Source organism: Procambarus clarkii, chromosome 30 (assembly GCF_040958095.1).
Source record: "Procambarus clarkii isolate CNS0578487 chromosome 30, FALCON_Pclarkii_2.0, whole genome shotgun sequence".
NCBI classification, from domain to species: domain Eukaryota; kingdom Metazoa; phylum Arthropoda; class Malacostraca; order Decapoda; family Cambaridae; genus Procambarus; species Procambarus clarkii.
In genome coordinates this window covers 14,596,410-14,615,563 of record NC_091179.1, presented here as the reverse complement: position 1 = coordinate 14,615,563, position 19,154 = coordinate 14,596,410, and the positions used below count along the sequence as shown (strand labels likewise).

Here is a 19,154-nt window from a genome sequence, read left to right as displayed (position 1 = left end):
TGTGTCGGTGACCACTGGAGGCTGTGTAGCTGTGTTGGTGACCACTGGAGGCTGTGTAGCTGTGTCGGTGATCACTGGAGGCTGTGTAGCTGTGTCAGTGACCACTAGAGGCTGTGTAGCTGTGTTGGTGACCACTGGAGGCTGTGTAGCTGTGTCGGTGACCACTGGAGGCTGTGTAGCTGTGTCGGTGACCACTGGAGGCTGTGTAGCTGTGTTGGTGACCACTGGAGGCTGTGTAGCTGTTTTAGTGACCACTAGAGGCTGTGTAGCTGTGTTGGTGACCACTGGAGGCTGTGTAGCTGTGTCGGTGACCACTGGAGGCTGTGTAGCTGTGTCGGTGACCACTGGAGGCTGTGTAGCTGTGTCGGTGACCACTGGAGGCTGTGTAGCTGTGTCGGTGACCATTGGACGCCTGGTATAAGCGGTGTCCACTCTCCTCCATCCAGGTATACGCGTTTTATAATCCGCTTAGTACAGCATGTTATCCGGCCAGACCTGTGTGTAAGCCCTGTGCTCCACCACCGGCTTCCATTCCCCAATAATCTCTCTTATCCGAGGTCCACTACAAGTATTAGACCAGCAAGAACTCCTTTATATGATACTGTAGAACGCTATATGAGGAATTTTAAATTATATACGTGACATTGGATAAATGTACTTGTAGATTAGTGGTGCGGTTGAAATAAATGTATATCAATATTGAGAATTACCTCACTACACTAGGAGAGGGAGAAGGAAGAGTGAAGACATGTTAACGACATACAAGATAGGAACTGCGAAGTGTTTTAGAAAATGTGGCTAACTGCTCTAAAATCATGGATTTTGGTTTGAGGCTGAACTTGTACCCACTGGAGGGTTGTTAAGGCTAATGTGAAAGGCTATTGGTCACGCTAGAGGTATACTTTGGTCCTATACATAATTCAGACCTACAGTAAACTCCCGGTGTATATACACCAATGGGAATACACCTCTCGGGGCTATTTTCCCCTTTATTAAGGTCAAATGGGGGGAGGGGTCTGACCTACAATGGTCATTAGATGCAATTACAGTCGTCTCACAGTGAATTTCATTACCTTCATTCCCATATCTCAAGTAATTAACGGTACTTCGTTAATTACCTCCATCACATTCCATTAAAATATAGCATTGTGGTCCGTGTTTATCAGAACATTCTGAACAGACAAAACGGAAATGAAACTGAGAACAGAAGTGTAACTAAACACAGCCCAAATGTGTCTCATCCAGCCGACGGGAGAATAAGAAATATCGTGTTAAAACAGATCCAATATCACATTAATATATTGTGGGCTGAGGCAAGTCTTTATTGCCAATGAATTTCCATTGAGATATTTGGTTCCATGTGGGGGTTATATTAGGGTTAATTATGTTAATTCGCACGGAAAAATTAAAATTAATCTCCCTGGAATGAGGGTTTGGCCCCCGACCTTGTCTTCGTCAGAGCCGAAGTGTGTTCACCTAGCTCTGCCTCCAGGGTAAAGTTATTAGTTCTTGGACTCCCAATTACAACTGATGGTTCTCTATTTTAGTGATTACCGACCTATTTTACTTATTTCGACAATGTATCTCTCTCTCTCTCTCTCTCTCTCTCTCTCTCTCTCTCTCTCTCTCTCTCTCTCTCTCTCTCTCTCTCTCTCTCTCTATCTCTCTCTCTCTCTCTCTCTCTCTCTCTCTCTCTCTCTCTCTCTCTCTCTCTCCCTCTCTCTCACTCTTACACACACACATTTCCGAAGTTTCAAGAGTATGCCACAAAAAGCTAGTACCTGAGCTGAGGGATATGAGCTACAAGGAGATGCTACGGGAACTGAACCTCATGTCGATGGAAGAAAGAAGAGTTAGGGGAGACATGATCACCACATTCAAGAGTCTCAGAAGAATTGATATGGTAGATAAAGACAGTTTATTTAGCACAGGGGAAATATCTGAAATGAGCCATAGAGATATTAGAAGGAACTTTTTCTAGTGTCAGAGTAGTTAAAAAATAAATGTATTAGGCATTGATATAGTGGAGGCAGACTCCATTCACAGTTTTAAACGTAGATTTGATAAGATGCCAATAGGCTGAGGAATTTGTGTACTAGTTGACTGAGAGGCGGGACCTGAGAGCCGAAGCTCAACTCCCACAAGTACAACTAGGTGAATACAACAAGGTGAATATATATACATTGGAAACAGCCCACAACAGCTGCCTAATTACCAGATTCTCACAAATGTGAACAAAAGCATCAGGTGAAAAGAAACGATTGCCAAATCGTTTTTGTCATGGCCGGGAATTGAACCCGGATCACCCGTGCGCGCGCGCGCGCGTGTGTGTGTGTACTCACCTAGTTATGCTTGCGGGGGTTGAGCTCTGGCTCTTTGGTCCCGCCTCTCAACTGTCAATCAACTGGTGTACAGATTCCTGAGTCTACTGGGCTCTATCATATCTACATTTGAAACTGTGTATGGAGTCTGCCTCCACACATCACTGCCTAGTACATTCCACTTGTTAACTACTCTGACACTGAAAAAGTTCTTTCTAACGTCCCTGTGGCTCATGTGAGTACTCAGTCTCCACCTGTATTCCCTTGTTCGCGTATCACTCGTGTTAAACAGTTTATCCTTATCTACTCTGTCAATTCCTCTGAGAATTTTGTAGGTAGTGATCATGTCTCCCCTTACTTTTCTGTCTTCCAGTGTCATGAGGTGCATCTCACGCAGTCTTTCCTCCTAACTCATGCCATTTAGTTCTGGGACTAACCTAATGGCATACCTCTGAACGTTTTTTTTCGTGAGTTTCTAGTTGTTTCTATATATATATATATATATATATATATATATATATATATATATATATATATATATATATATAGTAGCAGCAGCAGCAGCAGCAGTAGCAGGAGGAGGAACAGCAGCAGCAGCAGAAACATCAGCAGGAACAGCAGCAGCAGCAGAAACATCAGGAGCAGCAGCAGCAGCAGCAGCAGCAGCAGGAACAGCAGCAGGAACAGCAGCAGGAACAGCAGCAGCAGCAGCAGAAATATCAGCAGCAGCAGGAACAGCAGCAGGAACAGCAGCAGAAACATCAGCATCAGCAGCAGCAGCAGCAGCAGCAGCAGCAGCAGCAGGGAGGGGGAGGACAACACACACTGACAGGGGCTCTTTACTCCCACTTTTCCTCAACAATTTCCCTCTACTTAAGAGACGATGGCGTCTTTAGTGTTTAATATTACATCATTACCGCGTTACCCCACATAATTGGCACTCCCTCTAGTGGTAATTATGCCACTAGAGCCCCAACTACTTGAACTGGAGTAGTTAGGCATAAGTCCCAACTACTTTAACTGGAGTAGTTAGGCATAAGCCCAACTACTTGAACTGGAGTAGTTAGGCATAAGCCCAACTACTTGAACTGGAGTAGTTAGGCATAAGCCCAACTACTTGAACTGGAGTAGTTAGGCATAAGCCCAACTACTTGAACTGGAGTAGTTAGGCATAAGCCCAACTACTTTAACTGGAGTAGTTAGGCATAAGCCCAACTACTTGAACTGGAGTAGTTAGGCATAAGCCCAACTACTTGAACTGGAGTAGTTAGGCATAAGCCCAACTACTTTAACTGGAGTAGTTAGGCATAAGCCCAACTACTTGAACTGGAGTAGTTAGGCATAAGCCCAACTACTTGAACTGGAGCAGTTAGGCATAAGCCCAACTACTTTAACTGGACGGTAGAGCGGTCTAACTTCATGCAGGTCGGCGTTCAATCCCCGACCGTCCATTAAGTGGTTGGGCACCATTCCTTTCTCCCGTCCCATCCCCAAATCCTTATCCTGACCCCCTTCCCAGTGCTATATAGTCGTAATGGCTTGACGTTTTCCCCTGATAATTAAATGACCTTACCTTACCATCCAGCTTAATGCTCCTCCCACTAGTCTAACTCTCCTCCCTCTCGCTTAACTCTCTTCCTTCTAGCTTAATGCTCCTCCTCTCTAGCTTAATACCTTTTCGTCTGGGTTAATATCACTCCCTCTATTAATGCCCCCTCCCACTAGAAATGCCCCTCCCACTAGAAATGCCTCTCCCACCATTAACATGGGAGGCTAATAACTCCTCCCATCTCTCCCAGTGTACGACAAGCGACCCAAAATGACCCAAGTGTCCCTATGCTTAATAAACAGGAAACAACCAAAGTATTATCAACAATTAATCACTATATTTGTAATCAACTCTTTTTTTTTTTGGTTCTGAGGATCAAAAACACAATAATCCGATTAATCATCACATTCCAACTATATCCCTTCCCCCCCCAGCCACACACACAACAGCGGATGGGAACTAGACATTTCGGTGAGTGCTAACGAGGCGAGTGTCTCAGACGATCGTTCAGCCGTCGTTGAGCATTAACGGTTGTCGCCTGGTGGACACTGTTAGCTAAATGGGTTTCCGAATGCTTCGTTCCTAAGTTCACAGAGCTTCGTACGTTTCATCTCCATGGTCAGTTTAACACGCAGAATATTCCTATAATCTGTGATTCCTGTGTTATGGGGCTGGAGTGAATGGTTCTGTCCTGATTCATGGGGCTGTTTTGATTCATGGTGCTGTCTTGATTCATGGTGCTGTTTTGATTCATGGTGCTGTCTTGATTCATGGTTCTGTCTTGATTCATGGTGCTGTCTTGATTCATGGTGCTGTCTTGATTCATGGTGCTGTCTTGATTCATGGTTCTGTCTTGATTCATGGTTCTGTCTTGATTCATGGTGCTGTCTTGATCCATGGTGCTGTCTTGATTCATGGTTCTGTCTTGATCCATGGTGCTGTCTTGATTCATGGTTCTGTCCTGATTCATGGTTCTGTCTTGATCCATGGTGCTGTCTTGATCCATGGTTCTGTCTTGATTCATGGTTCTGTCTTGATTCATGGTTCTGTCTTGATCCATGGTGCTGTCTTGATCCATGGTTCTGTCTTGATTCATGGTTCTGTCTTGATTCATGGTTCTGTCTTGATCCATGGTGCTGTCTTGATTCATGGTTCTGTCTTGATTCATGGTCCTGAGGTGGAGTAAGTTAAAAAGAAAGTCTGTCTGTCTGTGACTCAGGTTATAAAGGGTTTGATACCTTGTGTGGTACGGGTGAGGGGGGGGGGGGTGGGAGGGATCAGATCCTCTAGAGGCTGGCTGTGATGGATGCTCAGACCTCCTAAGACACTGTGATGGAGGACAACATCCCCAGGGAGAGTCTGGGGATCGAACCCATTCCCGCAACTCATCAAGGGGGGATCACGTTCTACCATGAGACGTCTCTCTCTCTCTCTCTCTCTCTCTCTCTCTCTCTCTCTCTCTCTCTCTCTCTCTCTCTCTCTCTTGGGTCCGTGGTTCGTCGTCGTCACGTGGTGCTCCGATAGCTGTTGCTCCAACAGCTGTTGGAGCACCACGTGACTTCCTGGGCACCACGTGGCAGCACGTGGCACCACGTGGCACCACGTGGTGCCCAGGATAAAGGTTAAACTGTGGGCTGACCTACGTCTGGTTGCCATGACGACGACACAAACTACTGGAAATCCTTTTACAAGCGCAGTAAACTACCATTTACTGGCTATTGCTGCTAATACGCCAGTGATTAATAACGTCTGAAAGTTGACGTGATTCATGAGTAATCTTAACTTGATTAATATCTCCATCAATATCACCACACATTCTAATTCCCTTTAACAATTAATCTGCTTAAGTACACCTGTTCTTCACGTCTGAAGTTGTTTTTGGTGTCTGTGCTCAGTCAAGATGCAAAATGTCCAACTTTTGCTCACCTTTTGGTTTGCAAGTTCAAAACTCTTGTGCAATGTTGATATCTTGGTGAGCGTTATGGCATGGGGGTTAATTATTCTCAGGTTGCAGACACAAAACTGGATGATACCTTTTTGTAAGTGTGTAGACAATGCCACACGATGGTGGAGGGAGGGAGGGAGGGAGGGAGGGAGGGAGGGAGGGAGGGAGGGAGGGAGGGAGGGAGGGAGGGAGGAGAGGAGGGAGGGAGAGAGAGAGAGAGAGAGAGAGAGAGAGAGAGAGAGAGAGAGAGAGAGAGAGAGAGAGAGAGAGAGAGAGAGAGAGAGAGAGAGAGAGAGAGAGAGAGAGAGAGGCGCAGGAATATACAGATGTGTACGCAAGTACGGTCCATGGACACACACACACACACACACACACACACACACACACACACACACACACACACACACACACAGTAAAAAGAAAATATGAAAAAGTTAAATTCTCTTATGATGTACATAAAGCAGAACAGAGAAAGCCAAGTCCTAAAGGATTCTTTCAAGTTCATCACCAAAGGCTAAACAGAACACCAGTTGCCATTGTAAATCACTACTTAACTAGTGAAGAATTATATACACTTTACCTGCAGCAGAACACATCCACGTAGGTGGTGACAAGATGTTTATATGCTGAGTGGTTACCAGGGAAGATAGCAAGAAGTGGAAATAAGTCCAAGACGTTTCCAGGATCAAACCAAGTATTTGTCAAGATGTTTAAAGGAATGTCAGCCCGAGGATAGCGACTCTCCTGCCTTACATATCATTATATCATCGATATCAAAATGTAGACATGTGGAGATAGATATTTATAAGGAGATGGATCACTTAATTCCAATAAACTGCTAATTATCCTAACGTCTATTGAGGGAAAATTGGTTGAATTTACAGTTGCCAAAACTGCCAAAGTCTTGTGAAAAAGAATTCACAAGACTTTCACAAAGAGCCGCTCAAAATTTTCACATTTTGCTTTCATTCTTTTCCAGTATATTTCAAGCAATCGATAGTGGAAAGGATTGAGACATTCTGCACCTTCGTAACGCGACGCACGAGAGACTCGTTAGAAAGGTAGAGTGCGTGGTATTGGGGCAAGGAGGAGGGGAGGGGGAGGGGATTACCTTAGGAAACAGACGATTGGAATAAATAGAGTTAAGTCCGAGTGGGAACCATCTTGTTAGTATAGAGTCCCAAGGCTCTATCCTCAGACTTTTGAGACCTAGAAGAAGGCCAACCTACAGGTTGGTTGGGACTTAGAGGAAGTCTTGGACCTAGAAGACTGGAACCTCGAGGAAGGCTGGGACACAGAAGAACGCTGTGACTAAGAGAAAAGCTGGGACCTAGGGGAAAGGCTGGGAGTCAGAGACGCCAACATTTAGACCCACGGCGCCAGTACGGGGCCGCCTCCGTCTTCCTTAGGAAGTACTAACTGCGGTGTCTATTTACGCCAAAGTAGTAAATCAGTTGAGGCTGGCAGGTAAATGACATTAAATTCTCACGATCGCAGAGGGAAGGCGCGTCCTACATATCTCCATATTCGAATACGCGTTCACTCACGCGTTCAAATTGAATATCTCTTCCATTTTTCCATGACAATCATCGGATAGAATGATGGTATTTATGTCTCTGGCTTAGAGAGAGAGACGCCTTCCCACGACGAGAATACGCCGAAGGTGTGTACAAGTGCCTTGGCACACATGTGCACGCTAGGCCTTGGAACACTCAAGATACACACGTGGACAGCTCTCATGTGTGTGAACTTCCGTCATGCACCTGGACAGCTTGCTGGCAAGAGGACCATTTAACGTTCTTCAAGTCTTTCAAAGTACATTACCACCGCTCGTTCCTGGCGTCAGCTCAGCACCCGCCGTTCCACCGTTCCCCCCTAGCGATGGCGACCCACAGGGAAGGGGCCACCAACCCACCGAAAGAAAGCAGAGAGAGAAAATTCAATTCCAGTTCCGTTAGTGTCAGAGATTCACGGTGACGGGCCAGGTGCTGGAATAGAGGGGTCTGTTGACGGGTGGAGAGGGGGGCCGTGAGCCGGCTGGAATGGAAAGGATGGGTGACTATCCTACTCCCATCCTCTCTCTGGACATGTGTAGGATGCTGTATGATGGCACACACACACACACACACACACACAGCAGGTGAGGTACACAGGGTGGAAATACACGCACACATACATGTAGCTGTATAATGTATAATATAAGTGTATAATGTCAGTATTCTTCTTCACTAAAACGAACAATAACCTTCTGATAATGGACGAACATTATCCATTATGAGTTTAGTGAGCTAGTGAGTCACTTGATTATCACGGCAAACAGTGAGATTTCGGGAGATATTTCTATGAAGTGAAATTATGTAACCAGTTTACATATCCTCCATTACCACTCCGTAAACAATGCAGCCATTTCTCCCTCCCTAGAAGGATCAGATCCTAGGAAACGCACCTTGGTCCTCGGAACGTCAACATTACGGTGATTTGAGTTCCCAAAACCATCGCAATTTTTACGATGATGAACGTAAAGGATATAGTGCGTTGAGCATCAGAACAGATTGCAAAAAGATCCAGTAATATTTATCTGGAAATGGGGGGTATTATTGTGAAGTATATGTGCCGAGTGCATATTGTTGCGTAGTTAAGACTGCTGATCCCTTGCGGCCTGGCACCTGACCTCTCGCAGCCTGGCACCTGACCTCTCGCAGCCAGGCACCTGACCTCTCGCAGCCTGGCGCCTGATCTCTCGCAGCCTGGCGCCTGACCTCTCGCAGCCTGGCACCTGACCTCTCGCAGCCTGACACCTGACCTCTCGCAGCCTGGCACCTGACCTCTCGCAGCCTGGCACCTGACCTCTCGCAGCCTGACACCTGACCTCTCGCAGCCTGGCACCTGACCTCTCGCTGCCTGGCACCTGATCTCTCGCAGCCTGGCACCTGACCTCTCGCTGCCTGGCACCTGACCTCTCGCTGCCTGGCACCTGACCTCTCGCAGTCTGGCACCTGACCTCTCGCTGCCTGGCACCTGATCTCTCGCTGCCTGGCACCTGACCTCTCGCAGCCTGGCACCTGACCTCTCGCAGCTTGGCACCTGACCTCTCGCAGCCTGGCACCTGACCTCTCGCAGCCTGACACCTGACCTCTCGCAGCCTGGCACCTGACCTCTCGCAGCCTGACACCTGACCTCTCGCAGCCTGGCACCTGACCTCTCGCAGCCTGGCACCTGACCTCTCGCAGCCTGGCACTTGACCTCCCGCAGCCTGGCACCTGACCTCTCGCAGCCTGGCACCTGACCTCTCGCAGCCTGACACCTGACCTCTCGCAGCCTGGCACCTGACCTCTCGCAGCCTGACACCTGACCTCTCGCAGCCTGACACCTGACCTCTCGCAGTCTGGCACTTGATCTAAGTTTTAATCACTCAAAAAAAAAATCGTGGATTATATGGATAAGTTTGTCGGGTATAGCGAGGAATGTATGAGGCATACACTGTGACGAGAGACATACATAGCCCATCATCAGTGACTGGTGACGGGGCATACATCACCACCACTTACCTGTGACAAGGGCATTTTACTGAACTTATCACCAGAGATACACATAAACCTGGTAATATCAGTGACATATGCAACGCTGGCTAGCACGATGACTTTCTTTAGGGGTCTGGTTTACAGAACTCTCTCTCTACCACATTAATCACATTTAGTGATCTGGAATATGCCATTAATGAGAGAGAGAGAGAGAGAGAGAGAGAGAGAGAGAGAGAGAGAGAGAGAGAGAGAGAGAGAGAGAGAGAGAGAGAGAGAGAGAGAGAGAGAGAGAGAGAGAGGGAGAGAGAGGGAGAGAGAGAGAGAGAGAGAGAGACAGACAGACAGATAGATATATACTAGCTAACTATGAACGAAATCCTTACTAATTGCAACCTCATCCCTCCCCCAACCAAAAAACTAAAAAAAAATTAAAAAACAAAAAAAAAACAAAAAAAAAAATCCCACATATAAAAAAATCTCAAAACGGACAGAATTAAAACAAATTCCCGTGTGTGTGTGTGTGTGTGTGTGTGTGTGTGTGTGTGTGTGTGTGTGTGTGTGTGTGTGTGTGTGTGTGTGTGTGTGTGTGTGTGTGTGTGCACTCACTTTTTGTGCTTGCGGGGGTTGAGCTCTGGCTCTTTGGTCCCGCCTCTCAACCGTCAATCAACAGGTGTACAGATTCCTGAGCTTATTGGGCTCTATCATATCTACACTTTTAAACTGTGTATGGAGTCAGCCTCCACCACATCACTTCCAAATGCATTCCATTTGTCAACCACTCTGACACTAAAAAAGTTCTTTCTGATATCTCTGTGGCTCATTTGGGCACTCAATTTCCACCTGTGTCCCCTAGTGCGTGTGCCCCTTGTGTTAAATAGTCTTTATCTACCCTATCAATTCCTTTCAGAATCTTGTATGTGGTGATCATATCTAGAACAGCTAGAGAGAGCTCCAGGGGCGTCGCCGGACGACACCCCCACACCCACACAAGACACCCATCCTAACAAATATATTTTGCATCTACGACCGTAGGATATTAGACTCCTGAGGACAAAAATTACATCCTAATTGGATCAACTCTGCCGGCACGCCCGACCTCGGATATCGATGTCCAATATTATGCTTCCTTCAATGGCAGCGGCTTCATTCCTCCCCCGTGTGGGCAAGGGACAGGAAGATGGGGAGCAGGAGGAGGGGACAGAGCACGATGGGATGGGGGGGGGGGAGAGAGAAGAGGATGGGAAGGAGGGGGGGAGCCACGGAAAGGGAGGGGGATGTCAGGGCATAAGTTCACGGTCAACAGTGAGGTCACGAGGTTAGGGAGAAAGTGAATGAACGTGGAGAGTAGAGAGAGAGAGAGAGAGAGAGAGAGAGAGAGAGAGAGAGAGAGAGAGAGAGAGAGAGAGAGAGAGAGAGAGAGAGAGAGAGAGAGAGAGAGAGAGAGAGAGAGAGAGAGAGAGAGAGAGAGAGAGAGAGAGAGAGCAGAGAGAGCAGAGTGGAGAGAAAGAGAGAGCAGTGAATGAGTGAGTGGTAGTCAGATCGTGAATGAGTGAAAGAATGAGACTGTGAGTGAATGAACAAATTAGTGCGTAATTGAACGAATGAACGAGTAAATGAAAAACTGAATGCGTAATTTAATAAGTGAATGAATGAGTGATTGAAAGAATGAGTAATTAAATGAATGATTGAAAAAAGAATCAGTGAATGAGTGAGTGAATGCTTATGTGTGAATGAATGAGTGAATTGGAGAGCGAATGAATGAAAGGATAAGTGAGTGAATGAATGACAGGATGAGTGATATAATGAAAGAACGAAAGGATGAGTATGAATGACAGGATGAGTGATTGAATAAATGAACGATAGGATGAGTAAGTGTATGAATAAGTGCGTGAATACACGAATGAGTGCATGACAGGGGAACACGTAAGTGAATGAATGAGCGAGTGCTAGAACTAGAACCTGTAACTCAAGTCGCTGTGAAGCTGAAATTCCGGACTTTAGGAGAATTTAGATTAATATTTCCTGGACGCAAATTTTTCTTGGATACAGGCAATTTTTTCTTGGATACATGCAATTTTTTCTTGGATACAGGCAATTTTTCTTGGATACAGGCAATTTTTTCTTGGATACAGGCAATTTTTTCTTGGATACAGGCAATTTTTTCTTGGATACAGGCAATTTTTTCTTGGATACAGGCAATTTTTTCTTGGATACAGGCAATTTTTTCTTGGATACAGGCAATTTTTTCTTGGATACAGGTTTGACACCTGTATCCAAGACACGTCCAGGAAAATGGTGTCGTATGACAACCGTTCAGTGAAGACAGGACGGGGCAGTCCACCCACAGGCTTAGGGTAGGGCACGTTAGGGTAGGGCACGACTCAGCCTGTGGGTGTACCCACCTGAGCCTGTGCCCAAGCCCTGTACCCACACTGGAGGTGTAATCCAGTGTGGGTACAGGGACCAGGAGTCGAAGGAGAGGGTTGATGGGTAAGAAATAATAGATTATAGACACCACAATGTACATAGAAGAGAGTGTGTTTATCAGCTTCCTGGGAAGTAGGGGACAAGATTTTAAATTCCAAATTTTGACAAAATAAATCTAAATCCATGAACAAAAAATTCCAATACTTTTTTGTTTGGTGTTTGTCACTGTTTTGTTTCATTACTTCATTAACACGATGGAGGGTTGTTGTTGTTCAAGATTCGCTACTTGGAACAAAAAGTTCCAAGCAGCACGGGCTATGGTGAGCCCGGCCGGTTGTATTTACCTATTGGTCCTCCCTCTTACTTACCTGTGCTGACCAATTAGTGTTAAGGGGTGAGGTCTAGCGGAGGGGGCGACACCCCCCATGCTCTCCGTACCTGGTGTAATTTCTGTTATGATTTAGTTCTGTGTCGTATTGGTTTCCTAACTACCCATTCAGCCTACGAGTACGTTATTACATCTCTCTCAATTATTCTAATTTCCAATTTCTGTCGACGTCCTTGTGTGCTATATTATCTGAAATGAAAATAGCATCTTCCCCCGTCACGTCTGCCTGCTTCTCCAAATTATACACTAGTCTAATGGAGACGTTTCTCACAGGCTGTTTGAAACCCCCAAAATATGAAGTCTGCACATCATTTTCTTTATTGTCTAATTTTTGCCTGTGAGCCTGCGTCGCAAGGCTTTCAACCCCTGTACCTGTGATGGTGGTGTTTTACAAAGTCTTTTCTCTCCAGATGATTTATTTCACATTCTTCTCGAGTTCCTTGAATGGTACGTCAAGTTACGGCCACTGGTCTGCAGTTAAATGCCTCTTGTCTGTCTCCCTTCCACCTGGGGACTACATTAGCTGTCTTCCAATGATTTGGTAGTTCTCCTGTTACTGGTGATCTATTATACATCATAGTGTGGAAATATATTATGGAAGTGTGTGTGTGTGTTTGTGTGTGGAAATAGAAGGAGGGGGGGGGGGGTAAAATGGTCAATAGTGGAGGACAATTATCAAGATACCTGGGAATACTCCAGGAGCCAGATTCACGAAAGCAGTTACACAAGCACTTACGAACGTGTACATCTTTCCTCAATCTTTGACGGCTTTGGTTACATTTATTAAACAGTTTACAAGCATGAAAACTTCCCAGTCATCTGTTGTTATTGTTATAAACAGCCTCCTGGTGCTTCGGAGCTCATTAACTGTTTAATAATTGTAAACAAAGCCGCCAAAGATTGAGAAAAGATGGACAGGTTCGTAAGTGTTTGTGTAAGTGCTTTCGTGAATCTGGCCCCAGGTGATGTTATGAAGGCGTCTTAAAAATGGGACTTTGAGTGTTCGTAATCAATTTAAATCACCAAATTATCTAATATAAATATAATGGAAAGTATAAAATCATTTGTCTTCCTGTCGAAACACAACCATATTAGACAAGCACTTACAAGCACGGATCAGCGAGCAAGACTGCGTGTTTGTTGTGAGAAACTTGCCCTCACTCGCCCTCAACCATAATACCTATGTATTTATACTTTGTTGTAGTTGTAATGAGGCTAATACTGGGAGCTGGTGTATGTGGCATGCAGGTGTGTATAGTGTGTGTGTGTGTGTGTGTGTGTGTGTGTGTGTGTGTGTGTGTGTGTGTGTGTGTGTGTGTGTGTGTGTGTGTGTGTGTGTGTGTGTGTGTGTGTACCCTTTCTGGTGTCCCTGTCAACTTTATATAGATTGTCAAATATAGTTTACAATATATAATTGTGGTTCAGGTCAAACTACTCTCTCTCCAACAACTTGTTCCCTCAAAACTAGCTTTATTATAGTGTTTTCAGCAAATATTTTTATTTTTTAAGTGCTTTCTATTGCTCTAGGTGCTATCGATTTAAATTCCCACTGATCAATTTCCCAGTTCCATCACAATCTTTCACGTTGTGATCATATCTCAACTTCCCATAAGTCATTCAGTTCCGTATACTCATATACACTAACTTTTCCAGATGGATCTTATACATTTGCTCCGAAAAACGTTTCGTATCATACTATTGAACTCCTTCTATTTTAGCTATACTTGTTCGAGGTATGAATACCAGACTGCTGCTGCATATTCCTACTAGAGTCTCACGTATGGCATCATCACTTTTCGTAACATCTCTCCATCTCTTAGTCTGTAGATTTTTTATTAAATTTTCTGGTGACACTTTACTATTTATGATCAGTGGTATATCTTGTTCTGACCAGATTCTTTAAGTCTAGTGACATAATACATGAAGTGGATGTGGCCGGTATGTGTCCAGGTGTTGTGTCTGGTGGTGGTGTAGCCAAGGTGTGTCTGGTGGTGGTGTAGCCAAGGTGTGTCTGGTGGTGGTGTAGCCAAGGTGTGTCTGGTGGTGGTGTAGCCAAGGTGTGTCTGGTGGTGGTGTAGCCAAGGTGTGTCTGGTGGTGGTGTAGCCAAGGTGTGTCTGGTGGTGGTGTAGCCAAGGTGGGTCTGGTGATGGTGTAGCCAAGGTGGGTCTGGTGGTGGTGTAGCCAAGGTGTGTCTGGTGGTGGTGTAGCCAAGGTGTGTCTGGTGGTGGTGTAGCCAAGGTGTGTCTGGTGGTGGTGGTGTAGCCAAGGTGTCTGGTGGTGGTGTAGCCAAGGTGTCTGGTGGTGGTGTAGCCAAGGTGTGTCTGGTGGTGGTGTAGCCAAGGTGTGTCTGGTGGTGGTGTAGCCAAGGTGTGTCTGGTGGTGGTGGTGTAGCCAAGGTGTCTGGTGGTGGTGGTGTAGCCAAGGTGTCTGGTGGTGGTGGTGTAGCCAAGGTGTCTGGTGGTGGTGTAGCCAAGGTGTGTCTGGTGGTGGTGTAGCCAAGGTGTCTGGTGGTGGTGTAGCCAAGGTGTGTGGTGGTGGTGTAGCCAAGGTGTGTGGTGGTGGTGTAGCCAAGGTGTGTGGTGGTGGTGTAGCCAAGGTGTGTGGTGGTGGTGGTGTAGCCAAGGTGTCTGGTGGTGGTGGTGTAGCCCAAGGTGTCTGGTGGTGGTGTAGACAAGGTGTGTCTGGTGGTGGTGTAGCCAAGGTCTCTGGCGGTGGTGGTGTAGCCAAGCTGTGTGATGGTATAACCTCCTGTTCTACCAGGAACGCTCCCACACGTTACAACCACCAGCACCTTACACACCTAATTGTCTCCACCATCAGGTCTGTCTTCCTCACTCTCTGTATTCTATCGCTGAGATGAATTTTGCTTCATGCGTATCAACACAACTTGGTGGGTCAACTTTGCGTCTCTCCACGACCACCATTCTTACAGAATTGTCTGCTTGGCTCTTCTCGTTTTCTGTTTGTGGTTTATCTATATATAATGATACTTGTTTTAACATTCTATTTTACATTTGTTTTGTCTCTCAGTATTGGTGAAGTATTTCCATATCTCCCATACACGAATTCTTGTACAATCTACTTATTGGAAACACAAACCGAAACTGTCTCTATTTTCCGCTTGTTACAACTTGTAATAAAGTTGTTACATCTTGGCTTAACGTGTTTAGGACGTATTAGAACGTTGTTACAACTTGCTATATTGGTTGTTATAACTGGTTAGGAGGGGTTAAAACTTGTTCGAACGTTGTACCAACGTCGTAGTTTCGGTGTGTGTTTGGCGGGAGCTGCCATATTTCGTCTAATGATAAAATGATAAGATAAGATAGAAGATAAAATGGGTTTATGAATTTGAATTTTTCGTCTAGAATCTCCGCCTATTTAACATCTTCCTGCTGTTAATATATTCGCCCGTGTATTAACCTTTAGGTAGTAACCACTTCATCTGCTCTAAGAGCGAATTATCAGGGGAAAGCGCCAAGCCATTACGACTATGTAGCCCTTGGAAGGGATAAGGATAAGGGTTTGAGATGGGACGGGGGAAGGAATGGTTATCTTGAGGTTATCTTGAGATGATTTCGGGGCTTTTTAGTGTCCCCGCGGCCCGGTCCTCGACCAGGCCTCCACCCCCAGGAAGCAGCCCGTGACAGCTGAGTAACTCCCAGGTACCTATTTACTGCTAGGTAACAGGGGCATCAGGGTTATAGAAACTCTGCTCATTGTTTCTCGCCGGCGCCCGGGATCGAACCCGGGACCACAGGATCACGCGTTCAGTGTTTTGTCCGCTCAGCCACCGGCTCCCTATCATATGGTCATTGTGTCTGTCAAACCTTGATATAATTTTTTACTGGACACCAAAGGTAAGAATTTAATATTGAGCTAATTGACCAGACCACACACTAGAAGGTGAAGGGACGACGACGTTTCGGTCCGTCCTGGACCATTCTCAAGTCGATTGTGACAATCGACTTGAGAATGGTCCAGGACGGTTCGAAACGTCGTCGTCCCTTCACCTTCTAGTGTGTGGTCTGGTCAACATACTTTAGCCACGTTATTGTGACTCATCGCCTGCATATTGAGCTACAGCTCAACACACTCAACACACCCACAAAACCTCTTCAACACCCTACTCATCCTCTCTACACCTACACCCGTAACACCCTTTTCAAACTCACACCTACAACAAACTCATCACATTCGTAGCTCCAACAGACACTCATTACACCCTCAGCACCAACACACCCAAGCCGGTCGACAAGGGAGGGAGCCGGTCGGCCGAGCGGACAGCACGCTGGACTTGTGATCCTGTGGTCCTGGGTTCGATCCCAGGCGCCGGCGAGAAACAATGGGCAGAGTTTCTTTCACCCTACGCCTCTGTTACCTAGCAGTAAAATAGGTACCTGGGTGTTAGTCAGCTGTCACGGGCTGCTTCCTTGGGGTGGAGGCCTGGTCGAGGACCGGGCCGCAGGGACACTAAAAAGCCTCGAAATCATCTCAAGATAACCTCAAGATAACCACCCACCACACCTTACTGCCTTGACAGTCTCGCTTTTAATTATACTTTAAATAATGTGCAGATCCCCTACCATAACAAACCCGTATAGTCTTGTGCCTATAACATAAGTAATATACTTATAACGTAAATTAGCTTTCAAATAAAATAATGTTACAAACATGAAATTTCCTGTAAAACTCAATTCTTTCAGTCCTGGGAGAACAGACGGTTGGCAGATAAGATATTATTAACAGCTTTATTGACAAAGTTACATAAATCACGTAGCTAATGGTGGTAATTTTATAGGTATATGTTTGTCAGATCGGGCTCCAAGAGCCTGAATATTGGCGGGAAAATCGCCAAAAATAGAAGGGCGCTTTGGAGATTATTCTAGAAGGTAGTGTCGGCTTACACATTTGAAGAGATGACAGTTAGTACCTAAGCCAATCACGTTTGAAGGTCTGAGGAAGCCAACCAATAAGAGGGAAGGAGGTGGCCGGGGACCGACCAATGCCTGATAAGTATAAAAGGACCGGGAGACTGACTCTAGCCACCACTATTGTCTTGAATGAGCAGGAGGAAGGGTCGCTGGAGCAGCTGGCTCTTCAATTGGTAGCAGGCTAATTTCAAACTATCCTAAGTGGTATTGGTACCATCTTAACTCAAAACGAAATACAAGATTACAATGGACTATTACCAACTCAATCTGGACTACCACCACGAGAGGGAGAAACGATACGCCATTGGCCCATACAAGTTACCATAGACCAACTTATGGGTTTGAATGTAATGGCTTCCTTCAAGGGAAACATTTGACACTCGGGTATCGAACCGCATCACGAACGTTGCAGACTCTAGTGAACATTAGTGATACTGTGAATAATCGGTAATATTTGCTGTTGAATCGAGTATAACTGTAATTGGGATAGCCACATGTTCATTCGGGTTAACGAATGATAACGTGTTGATAACGGGTTTTGATGTAGTCAAAGGTAACTCAGGTATAGTAGTGACAGCTTCAGTGAAGCCAACAGAAGCCAACTGCTAGTAACAACTGAATGAATTGCAGTGTAGTTCGCTATGTTTAATTTAATAAATTCAGCAGTGATTTTTTTCGGTTGTCAGACAGTCATTTGAAGCTAAAGGCAGTGATTGGTATAACTCACAAGTGGAGTAACAGAGAAACCAGCAGTGAGAATAGTGATATTTTAAGCTAATTTTAGCAATATATATCAGTCAAGATACCAGTGGATATAAGTGATATTCTCCAGTGACGATCAGTTAGACTGTGAGCTGTATAATAAGGACAGAGGCAGTGAAAGTGACGGGTTTCTGTAAAATCAGAGATCTGCCAATAACGTATTAGACAGAACAGTGATTTTAAGAATAATTTGAAGATTCCAGTATAATTAAACTCCACGGGGACTTCAGTCACGGTTATACAATGATATATCATGAGGAAATCGTCGGTGATTGCATTAAGGACCTGGTGAACGATATCAGTTGAGATAGAGCAGAGCCCAGACCTACATGATGCTTCAGAGATGAAGTTTTGTGTTTTGGGGTTTATAAAGTAGACAAAACATTCTTTCGCAGGGAATGATATGATCCCTCCCTAGCGTGTGGGTGGCTGAGTAGCATGGGGGGAAGTATATTTGATTTTAGTGAAAGTTGTTGACCTCAGTTGTGAAGTTTTGTTTCACAATAGTGGTTGCTTCCTCATTGTTAACGTGGCGTGGACCAGGAGCTGGAGTCTACTCACTAACGAGGGCTATTGATGGACAGCCTCATAATGAGGACAGTATTAATATGTGAATAAGAACATATAAATACAGGAAACTAGAGAAGGCTTATTTGACCATACAAATCAGCTCCTGTATATATATTTCGTCAATATATATATAATTATGTGGTGTGTCAACATTTGTTGCTGAGAGATCTCAGGTAGTGATCAAAGGTTGGGGGTTGAGATGATATCTTGGTAATCTCCAGATGGTAGAGAGGTGAGATATATTAATATGATGTGTGTGTGTGTTGGGTGAGGTGAACACAACCGCATGACCAATGTCTATACAACATACAAATCCATTATACACACGTATTAGTACACACATATCCAGTACATACACGTACACTTAAGTATTAATATTTTAGTAAAGTACAATGCACTGAACATGCTAAGAAAATCAACTTTACTGTTTATGTTAACTAATCATATATGCAGATCTGACTAGTAATTAGTTAAGTAAAACCATAAACCAATCAAAGATGTATTTGGCCCCTTCCAAGTTGTTAAGTGCCTTAACGACCCTGTGACCTGGAATGAATTAACTAACACAAATATACGAGTAAGGAACACGTATGAAACAAAAGAATGAATTGACTTTGATAACTTAATACTCAGAGATAAGGAAAGACAAAAACTGAAAGATAAAAGACGAACCACAAGATCCAAGGTCAACCAGGGAGCAAGCACGATTGAGAGGTCACGATGGCACACATTCAGA

The 19,154-nt window shown here is 45.1% G+C and overlaps 1 protein-coding gene across 1 annotated transcript in view; it reads right to left on the bottom strand.

Annotated features, from left to right (window-relative positions):
* LOC138369917 (mucin-2-like) overlaps positions 1 to 405 on the bottom strand; it is a 1,242-nt gene extending 837 nt beyond the window's left edge. The window contains exon 1 of the mRNA XM_069333668.1: positions 1 to 405. This exon is cut by the window's left edge and continues 837 nt beyond it. Within this exon, the coding sequence (XP_069189769.1) occupies positions 1 to 405 (405 nt within the window).
* Positions 406 to 19,154: the final 18,749 nt, after the last annotated feature.